Genomic DNA, 24,348 nt, shown 5'->3' with positions numbered 1-24,348 from the left:
GTCTATAAAGCCATAGGGAAAGTGCACTGTCTTGGAAAACTGTCACAAAGAGCTCACGTTAATATGTGTGAAGTACCTGGCCAGTGGCTGGCTTACAGTAAACCCTCAACGTGTGCTAACCAAAATGACTAGAAAAAACTCTCAAGGAATTGAGGCTGAGGCTGCCGTTCGACACACACATTAATCAGCAGGACGGGCAGATAGCAGAGGCTATAAAATAAATCTCAGAACCCCTCACCTTCAGATGGTTTAGCATTGAGTGGGAAAGCTACTGAGTAAACCGAAACTTAGCAAACAAAGCAAGAAAAGAGCAGTGAGCTCACATAAGGCCTGGGCCCTGACCTTGGGCTGAAGGAGCGTGGGGTGAAGGGTGATCCGAGCTACAGGAAAAATTGAAGTTTGAGGGTGCAGGGTCTTCCAGGACTTCATAAGCCCATCTCCCTAATGTCAGGACCCACATAGTTATTAAGGTGCAGGGAGGTGGGATAGGCAAATCTGTGGGTGACAAAAGAATGGGTGTGGATGGTCAAGGGTGGCTACATTCATATGGTTGGGAGCTGTTTAAAAAAGAAATGGGACTCTTAACTGAACATTTTCTCTCTCCATTTCTTCTCTTTTACAAAATAGTTCAACAGCTAGAAAGACAACTAGTTTTCCAGATCCCCGGAGTCCCACTGTCTACACCACATGGGCATTACCCACCTCCTCTGTGTCCTCCCAGGGTAGCTTTTCAGAAGGTGATCCCCGGCAAAACCGACCCTTCAAATCTGTCTTTGTGCCCACTGCCGTGGTTAACCCTGCGGGGAGCACAGCCAGCCCGGGGACTCCGGGACAAGGGTCTCTTCGGAAAGGGCGGAGCAGCATGAGAAAGAGTAAGTGGTGGCAGAGAGGTACGTGCCTAGAGCCAAACAGCAGGGATTCCGATTGGGGCACACTGGAGGGTTCTCACAAAAAGAACTGGTTTTGAGCTGAGCCTCTGCAAAGGATAGTTCCCAAGGGAGGAGTGCCTTTATTGAGTGTAGCCTAGGCCTACTGAAGACCCCTTCCGTCTGGTCCATTCATACATACACGGTGAATAACGGGATGGCAGCATGTAATTGGATTGTAGCCAAGGGGGGACCCACACAAAGGCTGACATTGCTGGTTCAGTGCTTCTCAGACTGTGTTCTGGAGACACCCCTTGAGCAGGCAGGGCCTGGGAAGAGAAGACAAGACTCTAGAGACAGTACTTAGAACCCATTTTCTACTATATTGTTTATGTAACCCATGCAGAGAAGTCCTTTTTTTAAAGGTTATACAAAAGTAAGATTCTCATCTTACTTTGGCCCACCAGGTCCAGATTTTTCCAGATTGATAGACACCTTCCAGTCACACGGTGTGCACCGTTCCATGGCTTTCTTTTTTCCATCTATAATATCCATACTGAGCACACGGCAGTATATGCACATCTATCATCAATACCATGCTGTTATTAATTATCAACATAGTAAACTTCTGCATGAGATTTCATTTTCAGGGACTCAGGAAAGATTCTGAAACCTCATTGTACAAAGCAAGAAAGGATCCCTTTTAGCCACAATCCCAGTGTGGGACATACACTTAGTTCTACATCCCCAGCTTAAAACTGGCCCTGCCGTCTCTCGGGCCATCTCACCAAATGATTAAAGCATGAGACGCAGGACAGAGGAGTAGCACAAGGGACACAGTATGCTGCAAGGGGAAGTCCCCAAGAACAAAAGAAAGCAAGTGTCTTCACTTCTCCCTGTCCCCGTCTTTTCCATCTAATAACTGGCATAGCCTCTAACTGTGCCCACCCGTATCTCCAGTTTCTGGCTTCAGCCCCCTCTTTCCTGCCCCCCCACCAATTATTCACCCTAACAGCCTTGTACAAGTTCCTGCCCTCTTTATTTTCCTCATTTGTAAAATGGAAACAATAATACTCAGCTCATCACCCTCCATGTGTTATACCATGTTGGCACAGTATCCCTATCCGATTTAGCTACTAGGCTAACCATACATATAACAATCTCTTGAGAACATGGCTTTTAAAAAAAGTTATTGATAAAGTCACATTAATTATTAGTATAGAAATCACTTCGTTACTACTACAACTAAACAGATTATCTTCGGTCCATCTACATCCTGAGCTTGTTTAGGGTTGAGATGTTCCCCCAGTCCAGACCACTTAGCCATGCAAAGAATTGCATTCCACTTACGATAGCTCACATATTTTTAATACACTACCTCGTTAGGCTGTGTAACTCTTGATTGACCTGGAACTTAGACTGTTTGTGTTGTATACACACGTAATAAGAGAGTATTAGGTCTCTTGAAAACTGGAAACTGACCAGATAACCAGATAGGCAAAAAAAGTCAAATTTCCCCGCACATCTATGGGAGTCAAGGACGTGTCTGTCTGGTATTGTTTTGACTTCCCTAGTTACAGAAGCTTTCCTTTCTCCCACTTTCCAAGGTGAGGTGGGTCAAGCTGTCAGTCTCTCCAAAGGCCTATGCCGCTACTAATCAGTGGAAAAACAAATGTGGAAATGGAAAGGTCAGACTCGGCAAATCACAACATGCTTGCAGCAGCTGAGAATACACCTGAGCTCATTGTCCATGATAACTTCCTGCTTGGTGAAGGTTCACAACCACAACACAAAGTGTGGCTTGGCTCAGGCCCTCCATGCTAGACATGGATGACTTTGTTTCAAACGTGTGTCCAAGCTGGGCAATAGTGGTACACACCTTAAATCCCAGCACTTGGGAGGTACAGGAAGGCAGATTTCTGTGAGTTCAAGGCCAGCCTCTTCTACAGAGTGAGTTCCAAGACAGCAAGGGCTATGCAGAGAAACCCTGTGTCAGGAAAAAAAAATGTGTCCAAGAACTGTCAAGAAAGACCATCGTCGATAATATATGGTTCTTCAAATGTTTGGAGACCCTTTGAGAATGACCCACAATGCTTTGCAGAGTTTTTTCTCCAAAGGCAAGGAGCCTCCCATTTCTTTGGTCACCTATAGAACTTACGTCCAAGGAATGGGACCTTCTTCTTAGAGCCTCTTGGGGAGGACTTGGTTTCCATTAACTGAGGAAGGACTGCCTACATGAAGCACGCACACACACACACACACACACACACACAGTCAGACTTTTGTGTTGCTAGGCACACTGCACTGTCCTTCACATAATAGTGACAGCCAGCAAGCATCTGTGACTTCAGGCGCTGCTTGGCAGGTTGGATATCCTGTAAGAAGCAATCCACACTCCATGGTGTGTTTGGGAACCTTTGCTGAGCATCAGGGAGTAAACAAAGACGATGAGCACAGGAGGCGTTCTCAGTGGCTGCCCCACCCCCACACTTAAAGTTTCTATTAACAATTTTTTCAGCACACAGGGATGACACCAGCCTCCTCTCCCTCTTCAGCCCTCCTGCTCTGTTGCCTGCTCACTTTCTTCTTACTTTTTGGCCTGTCTGCCTCTGTGTTTGCTTTTCTCTGTGAAACTTTGTGTGTCTGTTTCCCTAGCCATCCTAAAGGGCTAGAGGAAGAGAAAAGGGGGCAGAGGGGACATAAATGGAAGCAGCATTCCTTCAGCTACCTCACACAGCATTCAACTAGACATTTACCTGCTGCCAGTGACAGCAAATAGCACTAAAAATAGAATAGGTCACCTTTGAAAGACCCCAGGAGAGTGCAAGCAGTCATATTAGAAAAGCCTTACCAATCTATTCCCAATATCGGACACAGTGCATACCCAGCCTGCATGCAATCCTCTGTCAGCCTTCCTATTGCTGATACTGCTCTGTCATCCTGCAGATGGATCCTTGCAGAGACCAGTGCAGTCAGGGATCCCCACTTTCATGGTGGGATCCCTCAGGCGCAGCCCCACCATGGTGATCCGGCCTCAGAAGTTCCAGTTCTGTCAGCCGCAGGGAATGACCTCTTCCCCAGCACCCATGATGGTAGATATGGGGTCTAAACCCATTTCTACTGGGGAGCCTGCCCTGACCTGCAGCAGCAGAGGTGGCAAGACCAGGATCCACTCAGCAGCCAGTTCCCTCATCATGGAAGGCAAAGAGATTCCCATCAAGAGTGAGCCGCCGCCCAAGCCGCCTGCCTCTGCCCCACCCTCGATCCTAGTGAAACCAGAAAATTCAAAAAATGGCACCGAAAAGGTAGGGACGGAGTGTACTTGGGAGCCTGACTCTTTAGCCTCCCAGCTTTGCACACCATGGACATGGCCAACTACACTGGCGGCCTCCAATAAAATCTTTACACACACAACACAGTCCCACCTCCCTCACACCAAGCACGCCTTCTCCTTCATAAACCTACTCCTCATGATCCAGAAACGTCCTGGAAAAAAACATGGCTTGATTTGAATCACTGCTCTGGTTAGGTGGCTCTGGCTAAAGCACTTCACCCTTCTGGGCCTTTGTTTATTCATTCATGATTTACTTATTTGCCTCATTCATAGAAATAATAATATAGGGCCTAGAGACATGGCTTGGCAGGTAAAAGGACTTGCAGCTCTTATAGAGGACCAGGATTCAGTTCCTAGAACCCCCATGGTGACTTCACAACCACCCACGACTCCAATTCCAGACGTGATGCCTTCTTCTGACCTCGGCAGGGACACGCGTGGTGCACATTGAGACATGCAAACAAGACAGACCCATATACATAAAATAAAAACAAATCTAAAAGATGTTAGGTAAATAATAATAATGGCCATCCATGGGCTTGGAGATGACATTGTGTAAGATATGTGCAGTATTTTCACAGGGCTTGATACATAACTTCATCAGATGACAGGAACAACTAAGACAAGGGAGAATTTAAGTGATGCCCAAGTCACATCGAATGGTAATTCTAACAGCTAACTTATTGTGACATCTATGGAATCAACCAGATCTGTTAACATCTGGAGATTTTTGCGCTAGAAGACATGGAGTTTTATAAGGTCCTTGAAGCAAGAGAGACGATGAAAAGGAGAAGGTGACATGAAGGAATCAGGTGATGTTCCTCACGATCCTTCAGTTTACTGAGCATCACTGCACTCACCAACCATCCCCCCCACTACCACCCTCACCACCATCCCATCGTTGTCACCCACGCCCTACAATAACATGGGTGGGATGGAGTTCCCTCCTATTTGCTAAGCTAACTACTGAGTATGCTAGCAGACAACCATGCACAGCGCTCCATGTGTGCCGTCTCATTAAACCCCAATAACAACCCTCTGAGGTAGGTATTATTTTCATCCTCATGTAGAATGAGGAAGCAAAAGCTTGGGGGAGTTAAATAACATTGCCCAGAGCCACGCAGCTGACATCTGTATTCGATACAAAAGCCCAGGTTCTTTCCACTCAGCTTGTACAGAAATGCATTTGGAAAAGTTCATGGTGACTGACAGAAGGGTTGGGAGTGCTTATTCCAACTTCCAATGTTCATGCAATCTAAAGGATCCCAGTTGTCCAATATCCCAAGTCATCAGACACAACCCCCTAACTTCGACGTCCCAAGATCACACTGGAAATGTGAGAATCAGAAAGCAGGGGAAACTTGCAGACAAAAACGAGGTAATTTCATGGAACAAAGAAGTAACTCCCAGGAAGTACCACAGAAAGAACACTTTCTAAGCTGCGGGACAGTAACTAGCTAAAGCAAACACCTATAATTGCCAAGCAAGATACATAACCACCTAGGAGGCATGAGAGAAAGCAAAGTGAGATGGGGCTTCAAGTGAAGTGGAGACACGGTCTCATAAAGAGGGAGCAACCCTTCTTCAGCTCAGCCAGGTGTTGCCAGTATTGATCGGCCCAGAGCTCCAGATCTTAGGCTAGTTCGGATGCTTGCATTTAGGTTTTACTTTGGTTTTGAGATATATTTTCACTATATAGTTAAAACTGGCCTCAAACCCACAATCCCCTATCCAAATGCTTGTGCTACCACACTTGTCTCTGTTTCTTCCATCTTTTAAAAACACACTTGAAATGCAGCCCTGTATATTGGTCTAGTGGTCTTAATGTACAGAGAAGTCAGTCAACACTTAGAAGCCTAGATGGCAACAGCAGGTGTCCAGGAAACCAGCTCTGGGATGAGTGTTTCTAAGGAGATTGTGGGGAACTCGTGGGGATAAACCTTAACAAGCAGAGGGGAGAAGGGAGAGGGGAAAGGTGAACTTATATTTTCCAGAGGGGTCCTTGTGAAGACCACTGCTGACCCTGTTTCTTCCAAACTATTCACCCTAATTCTTAAATCCTTCTGCCTCAAGAACAGCTTTCGCTGGCTGCCTATGAGATGCTACTCCACCACCATCTCAGCAGCTTATGCACCTCACAGGGTATATTACACGATGCATAGTAGACACCAATGCTTGCTGAATGAACACCACCTAAATGAGGCGTCTTGAGTGGGGACAACTGTAGAGAAAGGACACATCTTATCCAGGGGTTGGGGATAGAATACACATCTCACACCTAGTCCTTTGCCTCTTCTTTCTATTTTACAGCAAGTCAAAACCGTAAGATTTCAGAATTACAGCCCTCCTCCTACCAAACACTATGCCTCCCATGCCACCTCTGGAAAACACGAACAGCCAGCCACGTTGAAGGGGTCCCATCCTGAAGCAGTCCCCTCAGGAGCAGAGATGACCGTCCTATTTGCCCACCGATGTGGCTGCCACTCGGGACAACAGACAGACCTCCGGAGAAAGTCAGCGTTTGGCAAGACGATGCCCCCAGTATCCACTGCTTCAGCCACACAGACCATACTTACCAGCAAATGATTCCTTGGGTGGCTTTTTTTAGACACAGAAAGAGGTGAATTGCGTGTAAATACAGTCTGCCTCCACTACAGGCATCCTACTGGTCTTCTAAGGATTAGTCTCCTCGAACACCCGTTGTAACCTGAAGGACTGGGAAGGTGTGAACTGCTGCCCTGAGTTGGTTGGCCTCTCCCCATGCACCCTACCAACACCACCCCACCACCCTGAGATAGAGTTTCTCTGTGTAGCCCTGGCTGTCCTGGAACTCACTCTATAGATCAGGCTGGCCTCGAACTCACAGAGATCCACCTGCCTCTGCCTCCCAAGTGCTGGGATTAAAGGCGTGCACCACCACCACCCAGCATGTTTCTAAACTTAGTGATTGATTCAGCCGAGCCTACGGCTTGAGCCAAGAAATGGGGACAGCGTCGGCACCTGGGCCTTACGTGTGCAGGATTTGGCCTCTCGGCCCGTGCGCTCAACGTAAAACGTCTCTGCATCCTAGGACAGCTGCAGTGTGGCAGAGGTGAAATTGTTCTCAGGGCCTCTTTGACCTCATCGCCATCCCACTCTCTCTTCATCACACAGAACAGCCTCTGCCGTCTTCTGGGAAGCCACAGAAACTGAAGGGAGTTACTTCCCGAGTTTACTACGAACAAGGCCAGAGAGAAAACTGACTACCAAATGCCAAAAGATTATTATGCGTTAAGCTTCTTGGCCCGTTTCTTCCCACATATTTGTACACAGTAGATAAACAGGGGGCATGGAGAGGCAGATAAGGGACATGGATGGCATTATAGACTTTTCATTTTTCCCCTCACAGCAAAATGCGCTTCAAAGCAACCTTGACTGTGCAGCAAGTTTAGATCCATATTCTGCTTGCATTCCAACAATTTTGCTCTCCGAGGCTCCTAACCGTTTGAGGCATTAGGGCAGATGACTTATTTCTTCTAATAGGACAAAGGCGGAGAGCAAGAAGGGGTGCTCTTTGGGGAGAGCTGCTACCAAAGGAAGTGGACAGAGAAGGCTTGAGAAGAAAAAGAGAGATAGAAGGAATAAAGGAAGAATCATGCAGGCGACAGACACAGACGAGAAGGGGCAGGAAGTGGGGAAGAACAAGCTTCTCAGGGAAGAATAGAAAGCAGGTTTGGTGGGTGCAATGTTTACACCACTGGCAGAAGAGGGAAGAGGACAGAGTCTGCCATGGAGAAAGGGTCAAAATGAAGTGACTCCTCTTGGATGGACTGGAGCAAGCAGGTCCGGCAAGGGAGCTTTGTGAGCAGGGTGGGGGAGCGGGGAAGGCAGCTCTGGGAGTCAGGGTCACGCTCTAAGACAGCCCATTAGTTCTCATTAAATGTAATTGTTGTGACTTAGCGCTCATCACATGCCCATCAACGTGGACACTTTGATGCATAAATGCCTTTTGCTACTAAGGCTGGATGCCACTTAATAAAGACAAAAAAGGCAGGTCTAATTAGCCGTTTACCGCAGACAGTTCTTGCAGGTCTCGGGATTGCGAATATACATCTTTAACCCACCCACACACTTGGCAAACTGAATTATCTGTAGGCATTTCTAGACATTAATAGAATAAAACGAAACCATAATCCTGCCAAGGAATACGGCATCTGTGCCAGAGTTTTGGAGCCGGTGGGGCCCACGGTAGCATGTTGTTCTTGCATTTCTGTGAGATTGGGATTCATGTACACACCGTGAAATCAGCACATTCAACTCAGGACAGCCAACCAGATGGAGAAATAGTACAGTCGCAGGGACAGAAACACACTATGATTTTTCTAAATGTGGGTACCTGTGCCTCATCTTTACTCCAGAAAATCACTCTCATTAAGTATACCAAGTCACTCTAGACCCAGAGTGGCAAATATACAGTATTAATAAGCCAACTGATTGTTTAGGCTGTTCCCCAGTGGCAACTGGTCCAGTGTGTGGCTATCGAGTAGATGGTTTACAGGGCAACAGAAAAGGATTTCTATGAAATAGAAATGAATATGAAACATGAAATAGAAGGTTTTCTCTTCCTGCCATCTCCCCAGCATAACCTCTCCGAGAAATGAGGATAGCTACAAGGATCACCACCTCCATGGCGCAAGCTTTCCATCCACTCCCGGAGTCAAAGGCCTCCCAAAGCATACCGCAAGAACGTTGCCAGTGCTTGGGTGGAATGGGCTGATATTGCCAAGTAAAAGCTGATTTCATGAACACCTTTTTTGATGAAAATGGAACTTTATTCATGTATCAGCCCTACCATAACATTGAGAAGTATATTCAGACATTTGGTTGTAAGCAAAAGCCTATTGTGTTTCCTCCAGTTATGTGTTTTTATTATTCTCTCATATATTACATCTTAACAACAGTCTCCCCTCCCTCCACACCTCCCAGTCCTCCCTACACACAACTCCCCTCTCCCCAGACCTACTCCTCCTTTGTTTTCCCTCCAAAAAGAGCAGGCCTCCCAGGGATATCAACTGAACACAGTGTAACAAGTTCAAATACGACCAGACACAAACCCTCATGTCAAAGCTGGATAAGGAAAGGGTCCAGTAGTGGAAAGGGTCCCAAGAGCAGGTAAAAGAGTCAGAGATACCCCCACACACACTCCTATAGGGTCCCGGCAAGAACAGCAAGCTATGCAACTAGCGTATATGCAGAGGACCTAGTTCAGACCCATGCAGGCTTCCTGATTGTTGCTTTTGTCTCTACAAGCCCCATGAGCACTGGTGAGTTGATTCTGTGGACTCTGTTCTTCACAAGTGTCTTTCACTCTTTTATTCCACCAACACCTGTCTGACGTTTACCTCCATACTGGATACAGCAATGAGAATCATAGATTCATCTTCTTGTATACTTACCGTAAAACACTGTAAGGCAACTATAACTGTTCCCTTATAGAGCTGAGGAAATGGAAACTTGGAAATTGGCCACAGACTGGCTGAGGCAAGGATGAGAACCCAAACTATCTGGTGGCAAAGTCCAGCTGGGGACTGTAATGTATAAACCAAAAGACCATTATTCACTCCAGGACAGTGAATGAGTCCCAACTGCTAGAAGGCAACGTGGTGTAATTTTGGCTACAAATTCAGAAAAGGCCAGCAGGCTCTGCTGGACACAGAGTTTGGGTTTCTGTTTATCATTTTCTGGGCAACTATCCCACTTGATCACACAGACATTCTTTTTCATCAATAGGGGTGATAGTGCCAACCTCACGGGACCACTGTGGAGATTACCTGAGATAAGAAAATAATTTAAGGGGGCTAGAGAGATGGCTCAGCAGTTAAGAGCACTGGCTGCTTTTCCAGAAGACCCAGGTTCAATCCCCAGCACCCACATGGCAGCTCACAACTATCTGTAACTCCAGTTCCAGGGTATCTGACACCCTCACACAGACATACATGCAGGCAAAACACCAATACACATAAAATAAAAATAAGTTATTTCTAAAAAGAAAGAAAATAAATGATGCTTAATGAATACCTACAACTGCTAGGTTTGGTTGTTTTTAAGAAAATGGGACTGCTGAACCTGGTGGCATACACCTTTAGTCCCAGCACTTGGGGAGGCAGAGACAAAAGGATCTCTATATGAGTTCAAGACTAGCCTGGTCTACACAGCAAGTTCTAGGCCATCTAAGGCTACATAGTGAGACCCTGTCTCAAACAAAAGAAAACAACAAAAAAGACTTTAAAATTCCAGGTGGGAATTTCTAAAGCAAAGGGTCTGTCCAACACAGTGAGGTTAAAAAGAAATCCACACAGCCTTGCCTTAGAGCTCAGAACACAGTCTGAGTCCTGAAGGAAAGGCAAGAGAAAGAGTGAGCAATGGAGAAACGGGCTTCTGAGTAGACAGAAAACTTCGGCAACTGGGCTTAGACCAAGTTCCACTGACAAATCTGCTCCTTAGTAGAACATTCCAGAGAACCAACACTCCAATTGAAATTCCTTTCTGAACAGGCTACAACTCCCAGCTAAGAATCAGAGGCCCTGGAAGTACCTTGTTGCTTCAGGCTCAGACCCTGACACCAAAGGGGTTCAGGGTAGGATGTGTTTGGAGGACATGGGAGGACAGCTGAGAGACAGCAATGGGCCACAACCATCTGAGGGCCATACTGAAAAAAAGCACATCAAGTCCCCCCCATCAGAGCTCATCTTCTTCCTTTCTCTCCTGGGTTCACCCTTTTTCCCACCCCTCACCCGTCTCCAAGGCAGGGCTCTTGGAGCGGAAGAATTTGAAGCAATGTCGACTTGCTGAGTCCAAACACTGACCCAATGACTCTTGAGTCTCAACATCTCCTGAAAAAGTCAGACTGTCCGTGCACACCAGGTCTACTGTGTGGCAGGAGCCTAAAAGAGCTGGGAAGGATACGGTGGCTTCAACAAAATAGCCACAGCTCTGTCGGCGTGCCAATCCCCCAGGCCACAGCTCTGTTGGCATGCCAATCAATCCCCCAGGCCTGCGTCATTCACGCACACAATCCATGCTTGATTTAGGCATACTTCCCCTTTGGGCTCCATCCTTCAAGTCACAAACCCTTCCAAAGTTAGATCTAATTACTAAAGATTAGTTGCCCAGGGATTCTCAGATCTCCCTAATATAGTGGTCTTAAGAGTCATATTCAGCAGTCTTCAGGTGAAAACAAGGCCCCCAACATGGCTCAGAAGATCCAAAGAAAGAGATCTCATCCACCTCTGTCATGGGCAGGAGCATGGCTACACCAGTACTTAGAAAACTGATATAGGTCTGTACTAAAATTACTGAATTGCAGGTACTCAATGCTCCTTGCAGCTTCTTCCCATCCCACACCTAGATTTTTTCCCCAGACCCTCTCCTCCCCTCCACCACCCAGCATCTAGCCAGAGACACTGAGATCGCCACCATAAATTTCTTCTCCATTCTTATTGGCTAGTGCCTATGTCTGGTTACTGAAAGTCTGACTGTTGCCCTGTGATACAAAACAAGGCCAAAGAGGTCACTCACAGGAAGTGAACAGCACCAGCAAGACGTGGATTCCTCCCAACCCCATCCTGGCCCAGGGAAGAAGCTAATCAGGTGAAGGTAACCTGTGCCCCTGAGTGTACCTCTTCCAGCTAACACTGCATAGGTACACGCAGTGCTTGTGTGGTTCCCAGCTCCTCCTCACACATGGTATTGGCAGGTGTGGAAATCGTTTATCTCAAAGATGACCAGGCCTCCACGTTTATCCTTACACCCCGCCAGCCACCACACACCTCTGGATTCCCTGGGAAATGAGGAGCTGCAACAAGAAGGATGGCTAATACGCCCTCCCAGCTCCTCGGACAAGACCACACATTTAACAGACTAGCCTAACCAACGCTGGAGCCACTGTTGCTTCCCTTGCTTATTATACCTTGAAAGGAAAAGACTCCAGTCTTCTCTTGTTGAGCGGATATACACAGTCCCAGCAACTTCCGATGTGACTATGAAGGACAGTTGCTTAGGGCGTGTGTTTGGGAGGAAGGACTAAACAGGTTAACACCGGAGATGCTTGCAGCAGCTCGGTGTCATTGGGAATAAATCACACAAGGACATTTTGCTTAAAATAGAGCAATCGTAAATGATCAAGCTGTCTGCCAGAGTTATGTCCTAGACCAGAGCAGAAACAAAATGTTCCCAGGGGGCCCTCAGTCCACTGATCTACACTTTGACAAATAGAAAACTTCAGAGGTGGGATTCAAGGTGTACCTTCAAATAAAACGCCAGGGAAGTGGGGAGCAGAAAACAGTGTGGCGAAGAGTGAAGTTATCCGTCAGTCGCTTTGGACCACGGTTTAGGGGAAGTGATAGGGACAAACTAGTTTATAGGAGACAAAAGTAGGTATGGCTCACATGGTGTGGGATTTCTTGTTTCTAGTGGGGGGATTCTGTTTTTTCCCCTTTTTATTATTAAATGTTACATATATATGAATAATCTACACCATTTTATGATTAATAAGATCATGAAACAACCATATCTGGTATACATTTTTTTAAAGAATAGTAATTGCTAATACTATTGAGATCCCACTGTATCCCTCCCAACCACAGTCCTGAATTCCATGCTTATCTTTGCCTTGTAATGTTCCCACACATGGGACGGATGGAATTCTCAGCACCCCCCACAGAGATGCCCAGTAAATAGTGACGTGGATACTGCAACACAAAGCTGCAAGCACTCCGAGTGTCTGCAGCCCCATCTGTCTCCTGCCACTGCGATTCCAGGACTTTGATTTGTCGCTGGGGACAGATGAACTGACGTGTCTGGTTTTGAGACAATGCTAGCCATGAAGGTTTTTCAAGAGCTCTCCCAGGGACCCCTGTTTGTTGCTTCTAAGTTGAAGCAACGCCTAAACTGTTTGAGGATGGGACTTTGTGGCACCTCTTTTCTGAGCCTTTACCTAACAGCTCTGAGTAGGCAGCTATGGAAACCCGAAGGGCTCCTTGGAATCTGAATCTGAAGGTGTCTTGGTGGCGGTGGTGGTGGTCGTCGTGGTGCTGCTGCAACTGAGATGATGCTGATGACAATGACGATGCCGTTGCTGCTGCAGAGCTCAGTGATGACAGCGACATCAACAAATGCCCGTAAGAACCCCGTGAGGCATGCAGGGAGAATCTGTTTTGATTCCCAAACTACAGATCAGAAAACTGAGTCTCAGAATGTTGTGGTTGCTTGTGTAAGGTCACAAAATCAGTTGGATGTGGAGTGGAAACTGAAAAATAGAACAAAGCACAAACAAAACCGCATCTAATGAGAGAATTATCATCATTTCCTCAGCACCTGCAACATGCAAAGGATTTTACATGTTTCATGCATTCCATCTAAACCATCTGCCCTATGAGAGGTGTTGCTTTGATATCATACCATTGTAGAGAGTGGAATTAAAGCTCAGAATTCAGCTTGGCCAAGGTCACAAGAACCATAATCCAAACTCTAAATTCAAACTTCTATCTTAAATTGCAACCTCCTTTTCATTAATGGCAGCTGTTGGAGGGGGCTGCTTGTTCGTCCTGGCCACCCAGAACTGAAATAACAACCCAGAAACTGTATTAATTAAACCACTGCTTGGTCCATTAGCTCTAGCTTCTTATTGGCTAACTCTTATATCTTAATTTAACCCATCTCCATTAATCTGTGCATCACTACGAGGTCGTGGCCTACCAGCAAAGTTTCAGCACATCTGTCTCCAGCAGCAGTTCCATGGCTTCTCTCTGACTCCACCTCCTTTCTCCCAGCACTCAGTTTAGTCTTCCCCATCTAGCTCTGTTCTACCCTATCAGGCCAAGCCAGTTTCTTCATTCATTAACCAATAAAAGCAACACATAGACAGAAGGACCTCCCACACCAAGCAGCTTGTAAACATACTTTTAATATGGTTAAGGTTGGAAAAGATAGGGCAAGGGTCAGTGTTGTTGAGATCACTAGGATTAGGCTAGGGACAGGCAGAAGAAGGTACATCTCAGTGGGTCAAGCCTTCCCAAAGTTAAACAAAAGATCTTGTCCAAGAGGCAGGAGTGGGGTGCTGTGGTGGTGGTATAGCAGTGAGCATGGCTGCCTTCTAAGAAGTCTCAGCTGGAGGAAAGTAACTGCGAGGGTTCTTCCCGGGGAAATGCTGAAAGAAAAGCCAACCCTCCTGTAAGGGCTGCCAGCCTCCGCCAAGTGCATGAGGCAGGACGTAGAAGCACAATGGCCATTTTGCATTCCCCAAATCACTCCCTCTCCCTGAGATATTTCTGGGTTTGCCTCTCTTCATACTAAATGACACAAAGCAGATTCCCAGAACAAGAAGGAGATGATTCCCAACGCAGTCCTATTTTCATCTCCTGTGGAAACAAGAGGGCTCACGGAGGTGACATCTTCCAGTGTCCCATGCTGATGTTTATACAGAGCTCAAAGGCAGCCCTTTTAGAGGCAGACTGATCGTGCAAGCAGGGTCACTGCTGGCTGACAAGTACTGCAGCCTGGTAAGGACTAGGACGTTGTCAGCCAGGATGCAGGGACAAAGCAAGAGGCACTTGCAGATGCTGCATCGCGCATGGTGAGCAGTTTGTGTGGGCACCTTGGAGCCAGTGCTAGCTTGCAGGACCAACTTAATGGAAGCAACTGTGATGTCTGGGTTTGACTGCCATAGATCACTGGGGACCTGCCTGCCAGAGCCATCCTAAGGTCCTTCCTGTGAACCATGGGAGGGGATTGTCAAAGCTTTTTATTGGCATTCAGGAGAGCCACACAAATAAGCACCCAGGAAGTCTAAGGAGACTGCTTTAAAATGCAGGTGTAAAGTGTGCTGTCCTTGAATGACCTTGAATGTCCTTGAATGAGGATTAAATAAGGTAACAGACCCAATGTCATTAGCTCTGTGCCAAACGCATAGAAAGCTCTCTGTAATGCTGTCATTATTATCTGCGCACACTTTCTGATCTGAGCCTCAGAACAGCCCCATAAGTTAAGTAGCATGTTTCCTATTTACAGATCAAACAACTGAAGGGGATAAACCATTTGTTCATCTAAGGTCACACTTAGGAAGCAGCAGCGGCCTCTTTTTAACCTCTTAGAAAAGCTGGTGGATACACGAGGCTTGCAGTAATATGACAGTTATTTTGAAATGCATTCTGTGCCGTTGCCCTCACCAGTCCTTTCCAGTTATCTCTGCCCGCTCACCAGCTCGTCTGAAGGAGCTGGTTTAATGTTTAGGGCTGTCTCTATCCCAGAATGCAGCTAGTAGGTTCACTGGTCTCTCCCTAGGGACTTGCAGCTTCATAGGGTTGACCCAAATTGTGCAATGTCCATTCTGATTTGCAAATGGGTCTGGCAGGGCAAGCTTTCAGCTGGCTGGTGGTTTCAATAGCAACTCCTCCTCTTTGATGTCAAGTAACAGAAACCAAATGTCTCTGGCACACTGTAGCTCAGAAGATGAATGCATTCCTTCGTTAACCCCTGCTGGATGTGCCATCACGGCCTAGGGGGTCTGGACCAAAATCTCTATCCCATTCAGACCCAGAACACTTGCTTCCTAGGTTAAAAACCAACCTTATTTCATCAACTCTCTTTTCATTCAGCCATACTAGTCAAGCACCTATTTTGAGCCAGGAACTATTGAATAGAGTTGGGACACCACGGTAAATAGGGCAGGCCTGCTTTTCATGTCTTTGAAGGGAGCAAACAGTAAGCAAACACACACAACGGTTACAGGACAGAGGTTAAGGAGGCAGCAGAGAGACGGAGCAGAGGATGGCTGAGAGGTGTGAGCAGTGTGGCCAGGGAAGGTGTCCCCAAGAAGGTGACATCTAAATTGAACTGTGATGGCAGGATGGAACCAGACGTGCAGCACGGAGAGCCGGAAAAAAAGCTCAAAGTGCCAGGGGGCTCCCAGGCAGGCTTCCACTAACTGCCCTCCATTCAACAAGCATCTTTATCATACAGTAATGATTTCTTTCTCTCTTTTGGAGACAGGGTCATCTAGCTGTCCTGGAACTTGCTCTGTAGACCAGGCTGGCCCCGAACTCATGGAGATCTGCCTGCCTCTGCATCCTGAGTTCTGGGATTAAAGGTGTGCGCCACCACCACCTGGCTTCAGTAATGATTTCTTGAGAAGACAGTGGGAAGGGAGATGGATCTTCTTTTCTGGCAAGAGAGACCTTTGTAGGAAAGATGAATTCTGGAGATGCTTCCTGAGTTACCAGAGCAACATGAAGGTTGCGCCCCTTTTCTTCGCCTTCGCATCCACCCCACTCCACCCCACCTCTGCCACTCTGATCTCCATCTCTAGAACAGGAGGCTTGGCCCAGGCACCAGAATCCCAGGAAGTCAGGGTTTTAGGCACTCATTTCCCAAAGGAACCAACTCTCGAGGCTCTTTAAGACAATGACTGCACAACTCTGTCAAGGGCTTTCAGAAAAGTCCAAATGGTGATTTAGAATTGTATAGACAGGCATGAAATGTCATCTCTCTTTTATGGTCAGAATGAACTTACTGAAGTTCCACCCACCAATGCACTCAGAAAATACTCAGTGATGAGTCCCTGTCTTTCCTTGCCTTTCTTCTTTTCTCTCCTCCTCCTGTCTTTCCCAGGATTCTCTGGCATTGCACGTAAGAGCCCAGGCTGTAGAATTGGAACATACGCATTGTATACAAAGAATGACTTGTTGTGTGACATCGGGCAGTCACTTCACCTCTCTGACACTCAAGCCTCTCAACGATGTGATGGGTTTAATAATAGAGGCACTATACACACACACACACACACACACACACACACACACACACACACCTGGCTGTTGTTTCTTTGTTTTGTAAATTAAAATGTACGATTATTTTTTCTCATTAAACTTGTTTTAATGGGTCTAAAAATTCTGTGACAGATTTTTGGTCAAGTTGTTTCCATTAAAAAAAGTACTGATTTTGAAAACTAATAACTTAAAACTGCCACACACAAAAACAAAATGGTCCACAAAACATTTTCCTTTCCTTCTGGAGGTTTTACGATGCATTGTTATCATTAACCAGTTTTTTACTATTAAACTTAAATGGCCAATTGAGACAAACAGTTCTGAGACCATTCTTCCACCAGTGATTAAGACTGGGGTGACAGGTGTTAGGGATAATTTTAAAGAGTTCCAGGAAATGGAGACAGGGCATTTTCTTTTTAATGGAAAAAGGAACTCTGGCTGTATGTGTAACAAGGAGCCACCACTTGGTGATCCGTTCCCATGTACAGGATTTCCATCCTTTAACCAAGAAGCAAGATCAGGACGGGTGACCTTCAAGGAGCCTCTTACCTCCATACTACTGTCTTTGAGGGAATAATTCTAGAAGCCCTGCTGTGGGCCAGCCTTCTGTGCGCTTTCCTGTGTTGACACTTAAAACTCTCCTCCGCAGCAGAGTATCCTCACAGTCCTTGTGTTGCCAACAGGGAAGGTCAGGACTACTGAGATGACTATCCACGGGATCACAGGCTGGGCAATGATAGAGTTTAGAGGGGAGAAAAAGCAATCTGCACCCAGCCTGTGGCTGCCAACTGCTCACTACCTCATCTAAATGGTCAGTGAAAAGCTTGTCTCAGACATCATGGCTTTCTGCTTCAGATAGGTTTGTCTTTTGGGCACTCGGTAGGTAAAGAATTACTACCTGCCTAATCCTGAAAGCCCTGGCCGGGAGCACTAAGAAGGGCTGATTCCAGGTCCTTCACGATTCTAGCATAGGAAAAATGCACACCTCCTTTATTAATGAGGTTTGCAGGTGCCTATTAAAATGTCAATTGCTCTCAGAGTCGGAATTCTTTCTACATCATTTGGTACAACCTGGAATGTCAGGCTAATGTGGCAGTGGCCTTCCCTTGACAGTCCTTCTTTATGACCTCCCAGGCCTCGCGCTAGCTCTCAGAAGCACTGCGTCACAATCAACGTCGTTAAAAAGGCAAACAATTCAACCTGTCTTTCATGGGATCCACCTATAGTGCTCCCCAGTGACCTTGCCTTCCCTCTCAGAGGGACGCTCTCCCCCCAGCTGACACCAGGACTGACGTGTAGATCACAGTGGATGTTTTCTAGATGGAGAGCAGGCTGGCCCTTCGCTGACAAAAGCCACACAGGTACCGCGTCAGAGGCAGGATGTTCCTGAGACAGACTGAGTTCTCCTCTAAGAGCTAAACCTCATGAATAACAAAACGCAACATCTGCCTATGTTCTGTAGTGAGAAGGACCTAATACCGAGTCCCGAGTAATAATTCAGCAATAAAGTGATAGAGAATTCAGCTGGGAACACGCAGTGTATTCACGCCTGCTTCTTCCGCTGAACATGAAGCAGCCACCTGGCTCCTCGGGTGGCTCCGGTCGCCGTTGTGTTGTTTGGAGCATGTTTGCTGATGCGTAAGGGTTACACCGAGCATGCGCCCCTGAGAACACCCAGGAGCTTGATGAGCCCAGATGAACCGTTTAGGAGCCTGGACTCCGTTGGTCCTCTGAGTCTCCGGAACCACAGATTATAGTTCTTTTGGAGACAAGAGATTTGGGTAAGAATCCCAAATTTAGTACAGTAAGACCCCCCACGAACTTGGCTTACAACATCTGTCCTTGCTACATTTTCCAAAATAAAGCCAAACTAGCCTGTTACATGGACACGAGCCCCTGGTTAGAAGTCAGACTTTAGGTGAAAAGTAGGCAGGGACGTGGAAAACAACATCTGAGGAGAGGGAAGGGGCCTGGAGAGATGGCTCAGAGGTTAAGAGCACTGGTTACACTTCCAGAAGTCCTGAGTTCAATTCCCAGCAACCACATGGTAGCTCACAGCCATCCATAATGAGATCTGGTGCCCACTTCTGTAATGCATGGAGGCAGAAATGGTATACATAATAAACAAATAAATCTTTTAAAAAAAAAAAAGCATCTGCTAACTTCCTGCTTTACTGGGCTTTCATGGAAACTCATGGACAAACTGAGGCTGTGATATTATAAAGCAAGTCTCAGAATTTGTCAGACTATTTCTCGTTATATTTTCAGCGCTGCCCTTTGCTCCTTCGGCACGGTCAGTTTGGACTTCGTCTGTACTGCAGATCTTAAATAGTTCTCCTATGAGATTTTTTTCAGTTGTCTGATTTTCCTTCATTGCACACTCTGGCAGCAGTCCTTGGTACCCGTTGATTCCTAGTGTGCCCATTCAGGCCACTTGCCCTCTCTGCATAAGAGGACACCAGAGATGCAGGGTGGCACTTTCTCCCAGGAAGAGCCTCAAAAGACAAGACAGCAAAGGAGGAGTTGAACGGAGCCCAGTTGGTCACATGAGGATGGCTAGGAGGCATGCAGGTCAGGTTTGATATTCAAAATGAAATGCTTGAGGCCTCAGGGAAATTCTGAGAGCTCATGAATTTTAGCTTATTTCCAAAATAATTTCAGGCTTATATAAATGTTTTCTAAAATTGTACAATACATTCCCATGCACCCTGCCAGTAGGTTCCCCAAATGTTAACATTTGCTGTGCAGGTTTTGATTTTTTTTTCCCCTGACCCACTGGGGAGGTTGAAGACCAAATGGCAAGTTATAGTCCCACATTTTAGAGTTTGTTTCCCAAAGACAAGGGTATGCTCGTACACAAACGCCAGTGCAGCTACGGAAATCGGGACATTGGCTTTGCAGGGTGCTATTAACCAGTCCTGATCTTACTCAGTTGCTGTACTCATTTTTTTCCCAGTTGTCCCATTTTCCTTTATAGAAAATCTTTACAAAACCTTGTCTAGGATCCCTTCCAGTTCCACGTATGGAGAACGGCTGTCTAGCGCTCCGGTCTCCTTCAATCTGGAACAGCTCAAGATTGCCTTTCATGATCTTGTTATTTTGAAAAATACCATTTATTTTATAGGATGTCTCCCATCTTATAAAATGGGCTTTGTCTTCTATTTCTTCATCATTAGACACAATCATTCTATTTCTTCATCATTAGACACAATCATTCACTTTGGATAGTAACAGGATAGTCCAAAAGATCAAATGGGATCTCTGTATCCATTGTAATATAAAGGAAAAAATCTCTAATCAGATTGATGACAACCTTAATTGTCATCATAGAACCTTCATCCAGTAACTGATGGAAGCAGATACAGAGACACTGGGCCAAGCTCCTTGAGTTCAGTCAAAGAGAGGGAGAAGTGATAATATGAGCAAAGGGGTCAAGACCATGGGACAGGGAAACCCACAGAAACAGTGACCTGAGGTAGTGGGAGCTCACTGATTCTGGACTGACAACTGGGGAACCTGCATAGAACCATGTAAGTCATCTGAATGTGGGTGACAGTTGTGTGTCTTGGGAAGTTTGTAGGGCCACTAGCAAGAACCAGTATTTATTCCTAGTGCTTGAACTGTTGTGTGTGTGTGTGTGTGTGTTGTTGTTGTTGTTGTTGTTTTGTTGTGGTGGTGGTGGTGTTTTTTTTTTTTTTGAGCCCATTCCCTATGGAAGGATACCTTGGCCAACCTAGATACAGTGGGGAGGGCCTTGACCCTGCCTCAACTGTTGTGACAGACTTTGATGACTCCCCATTGGAAGCCTCACACTCTCTGAAGAGTGGATAAGGGGTTGGGTGGAGGGAAAATGGGGGAGCTGGGCGAGAGGAGGAAGATAGAACTGGGATTGGTATGTAAAATAAAAACTATCATTTTGAAAAACTTTTACAAAAGAAAAACCACTTTGCTACAGAATGCATGTGCTAAGTGTAGAGAAACTGGTGGAATTAAGACATCACTGCTTGGCCACGACAGTAATAGTTGGTTCAGAAAAGAACCATCAATAGATGTTAACACTAGCTTGGTGACAGCTGGAAGAAGCAGGAGCATCACCTGATACCATGTTTACTAGTCACAAAGGGGGAAATGGCAACTTTTGAGTTCAGGGATCAAAAGATCCATCAGTTTCAGCAGCACTGGGGAAAGACGAGCCTAAGCATCGTCTGAGAAGACAGACTTCTGCAAGAAGAGAGGACCGATTCCTTCCCTGACTGCTTCAGTTTTAAAGAACTGTAGTTCTTCCAGGCCGTACCCTCGCCCTAATAGATGCTGAAATCTGTATTCGCCTTCACGGAGCCTGCATGCCAATCCTGGAAAGATCAGAACACTCAGGATGCTGAAGGAAGCATCCAGCCTGCTGGATAGAAGATTCTCAATGAGACTGTGGGGTATGTGACATTCTTCAAACAACAGGGATGACACTGGATGACCCAGAGTTCAGCCTCCAAGAGAGGAAGACATCTGTCTTTAACCCCTGATGGGTGATGAGCCAGGAAGGAGGAAAGCAAGGGAGCTACATTCCATGTTTATTTCACATCCCACCCCTCCTGTGTTACTCACTCTGTTGTCAAAGGGATACTCGACCTTGTCAGTTGTCACAGCTTGGCACCTCACCAACAAATTAAAAAACCCTCTGCCTTCCAGTCCTGTGCCTGCCTGTCTCTCCAGCTCATGGCTGAGGGCAATGCAGGGGCTGACATGGTATTCTTCTCTTGGGTTTGATCCAGAGAGGTTGCTGCATGTACACCATGTCCTCTAGGAATTCACCCCGCCCGTGACTCCCTGCCATGAAGCCTGCCTGCTAACCACTCAGTCTTTTCCTGTGATACCTTCAGACTCAGAGGATGTCTGTTAGAACAGTGCTTCTTAAACCTTTTCCACCTAAAACCTCTTTGATTAAATTTTTTATGCAATTCTAGGTGGATAGGTAAATTTTAAAGGGTATATAAATCATTTTCCAATAACAAATCATAAAAAATTATTTTAAAACAGTTCTTTAGTAAACGTATAATTTTACCATTTATTAAAGGCTAAAGCAAATTTGCACACTAATTAGATGGATGTGTCTTTATATGCTACATAAAAAATTAAATTTTATCAGGTATGTTGGCACATGCCTGCAATTCCAGAATGTGGGGTGTGAAAAGACCTGAGCATTGGCCATGCTTAGCTGTATAGTAAGTTCAAGGCCAGTGTGGAATACTTGAGACCCTGTCCTAAAAATAACACAAAGCAAAAAAGAAATTTTGGGTAAGAGTTTGATATTTAATGTTACTGGATGAAGGTTCTATGATGGCAATTAAGGTAGTCATCCATCTGTTTACAGGGAAAGGACAGTTAATGCACCCTCTCCACTGTTGCTTAGATTGTTAGCTGGAGTCATCCTTGTGGATCCCTGAGAAATTCCCTAGTGTCTGGTTTCTGTGGACCAATGGAATTGAATCAAAGACCCTGATATTTATAATCCACACACCCGATTTTTGACAAAGAAGCTAAAATTATACAATGGAAAAAAGAAAGCATCTTCAACAAATGGTGCTGACATAACTGGATGTTGACATGTAGAAGAATGCAAATAGATCTATATCAATCGCTACACATAAAACTCAAGTCCAGATGGATCAAAGACCTTAACATAAATTCAACCATACTGAACCTCATAGAAGAGAAAGTGGGAAGTAGCCTTGAACTCATTGGCACAGGAGACCACTGCCTGAATATACCCCAGTAGCATAGACACTAAGATTGACAATAAATGGGACTTCCTGAAACTGAGAATATTCTTTAAGGCAAAGGACACAGTCAACAAGACAAAACAACAACCTACAGAATGGAGGAAAAAAGCCCACATCTGACATGGCCTGATCTCCAAAATATACAAAGAACTCAAGAAACTAGATATCAAAATATCAAATAATCCAATTTAAAAATGGGGTGCACCATCAAAATCCCATCAAAATTCTTCACAGATCTGGAGAAGACAATAATCAACTTTATATGGAAAAACAAAAAACCCAGGATAGCCAAAACAATCTTATACAACAAAGGAGCATCTGGAGGCATTACCATCCCTGACTTCAAACTCTACTACAGAGCTACAGTATTGAAAACAGCTTGGTATTGGCATAAAAACAGAGAAGTCAACCAATGGAATCGAATAGAAGACCCTGACATTAACCCACAAACCTATGAACACCTGATTTTCGATAAAGGAGCTAAAAGTATACAATGGAAAAAAGAGAGCATCTTCAACAAATTGTGCTGGCAAAACTGGATGTCAACCTGTAGAAGAATGAAAATAGATCCATATCTATCACCATGCACAAAACTCAAGTCCAAATGGATTAAAGACCTCAATATCAGTCTGAACACAGTGAACCTGATAGAAGAGAAAGTGGGAAGTACTCTACAACACATGGGCACAGGAGACCACTTCTTACGTATAACCCCAGCAGCACAGACATTAAAGACCTCATTGAATAAATGGGACCTCCTGAGACTGAGAAGCTTCTGTAAAGCAAAGGACACTGTCGCTAAGACACAAAGGCAACCCACCAACTGGGAGAAGATCTTCACCAACCCTGCAACTGACAAAGGTCTGATCTCCAAAATATATAAAGAACTCAAGAAACTAGACCGTAAAAGGCTAATCAACCCAATTATAAAATGGGGCATTGAGCTGAACAGAGAATTCTCAACAGAAGAACTTCAAATGGCCAAAAGACACTTAAGGTCATGCTCAACTTCCTTAGCGATCAGGGAAATGCAAATCAAGACAACTTTAAGATACCATCTTACACCGGTCAGAATGGCTAAAATCAAAAACACCAATGATAGCCTTTGTTGGAGAGGTTGTGGAGAAAGGGGTACCCTCATCCGTTGCTGGTGGGAATGCAAACTTGTGCAACCACTTTGGAAGGCAGTATGGCGGTTTCTCAGGAAATTCGGGATCAACTTACCCCTGGACCCAGCAATACCACTCTTGGGAATATACCCAAGAGAGGCCTTATCATACAACAAAAGTATATGCTCTACAATGTTCATAGCAGCATTGTTTGTGATAGCCAGAACCTGGAAACAACCTAGATGCCCTTCAATGGAAGAATGGATGAAGAAAGTATGGAATATATACACACTAGAGTACTACGCTGCGGTAAAAAACAAGGACTTCTTGAATTTTGCATACAAATGGATGGAAATAGAAAACACTATCCTGAGTGAGGTAAGCCAGACCCAAAAAGAGGAACATGGGATGTACTCACTCATATTTGGTTTCTAGCCATAAACCAAGGACATTGAGCTT

General features: G+C 45.6%; 1 protein-coding gene across 1 annotated transcript in view; it reads left to right on the top strand.

Annotated features, from left to right (window-relative positions):
• Sh3rf2 (SH3 domain containing ring finger 2) overlaps nucleotides 1-8,215 on the top strand; it is a 105,573-nt gene extending 97,358 nt beyond the window's left edge. The window contains 3 exon segments of the mRNA XM_075968759.1: nucleotides 628-872; nucleotides 3,813-4,171; nucleotides 6,511-8,215. Of these exon segments, the coding sequence (XP_075824874.1) occupies nucleotides 628-872; nucleotides 3,813-4,171; nucleotides 6,511-6,786 (880 nt within the window). The 3' untranslated portion in view covers nucleotides 6,787-8,215.
• The last annotated feature ends 16,133 nt before the right edge of the window (nucleotides 8,216-24,348 follow it).

The sequence above is a fragment of the Microtus pennsylvanicus genome, chromosome 4, assembly GCF_037038515.1.
Source record: "Microtus pennsylvanicus isolate mMicPen1 chromosome 4, mMicPen1.hap1, whole genome shotgun sequence".
Lineage (NCBI taxonomy): Eukaryota > Metazoa > Chordata > Mammalia > Rodentia > Cricetidae > Microtus > Microtus pennsylvanicus.
Note: the sequence above shows the minus strand (reverse complement) of the source record. Positions and strands in the feature narration are given on the sequence as shown.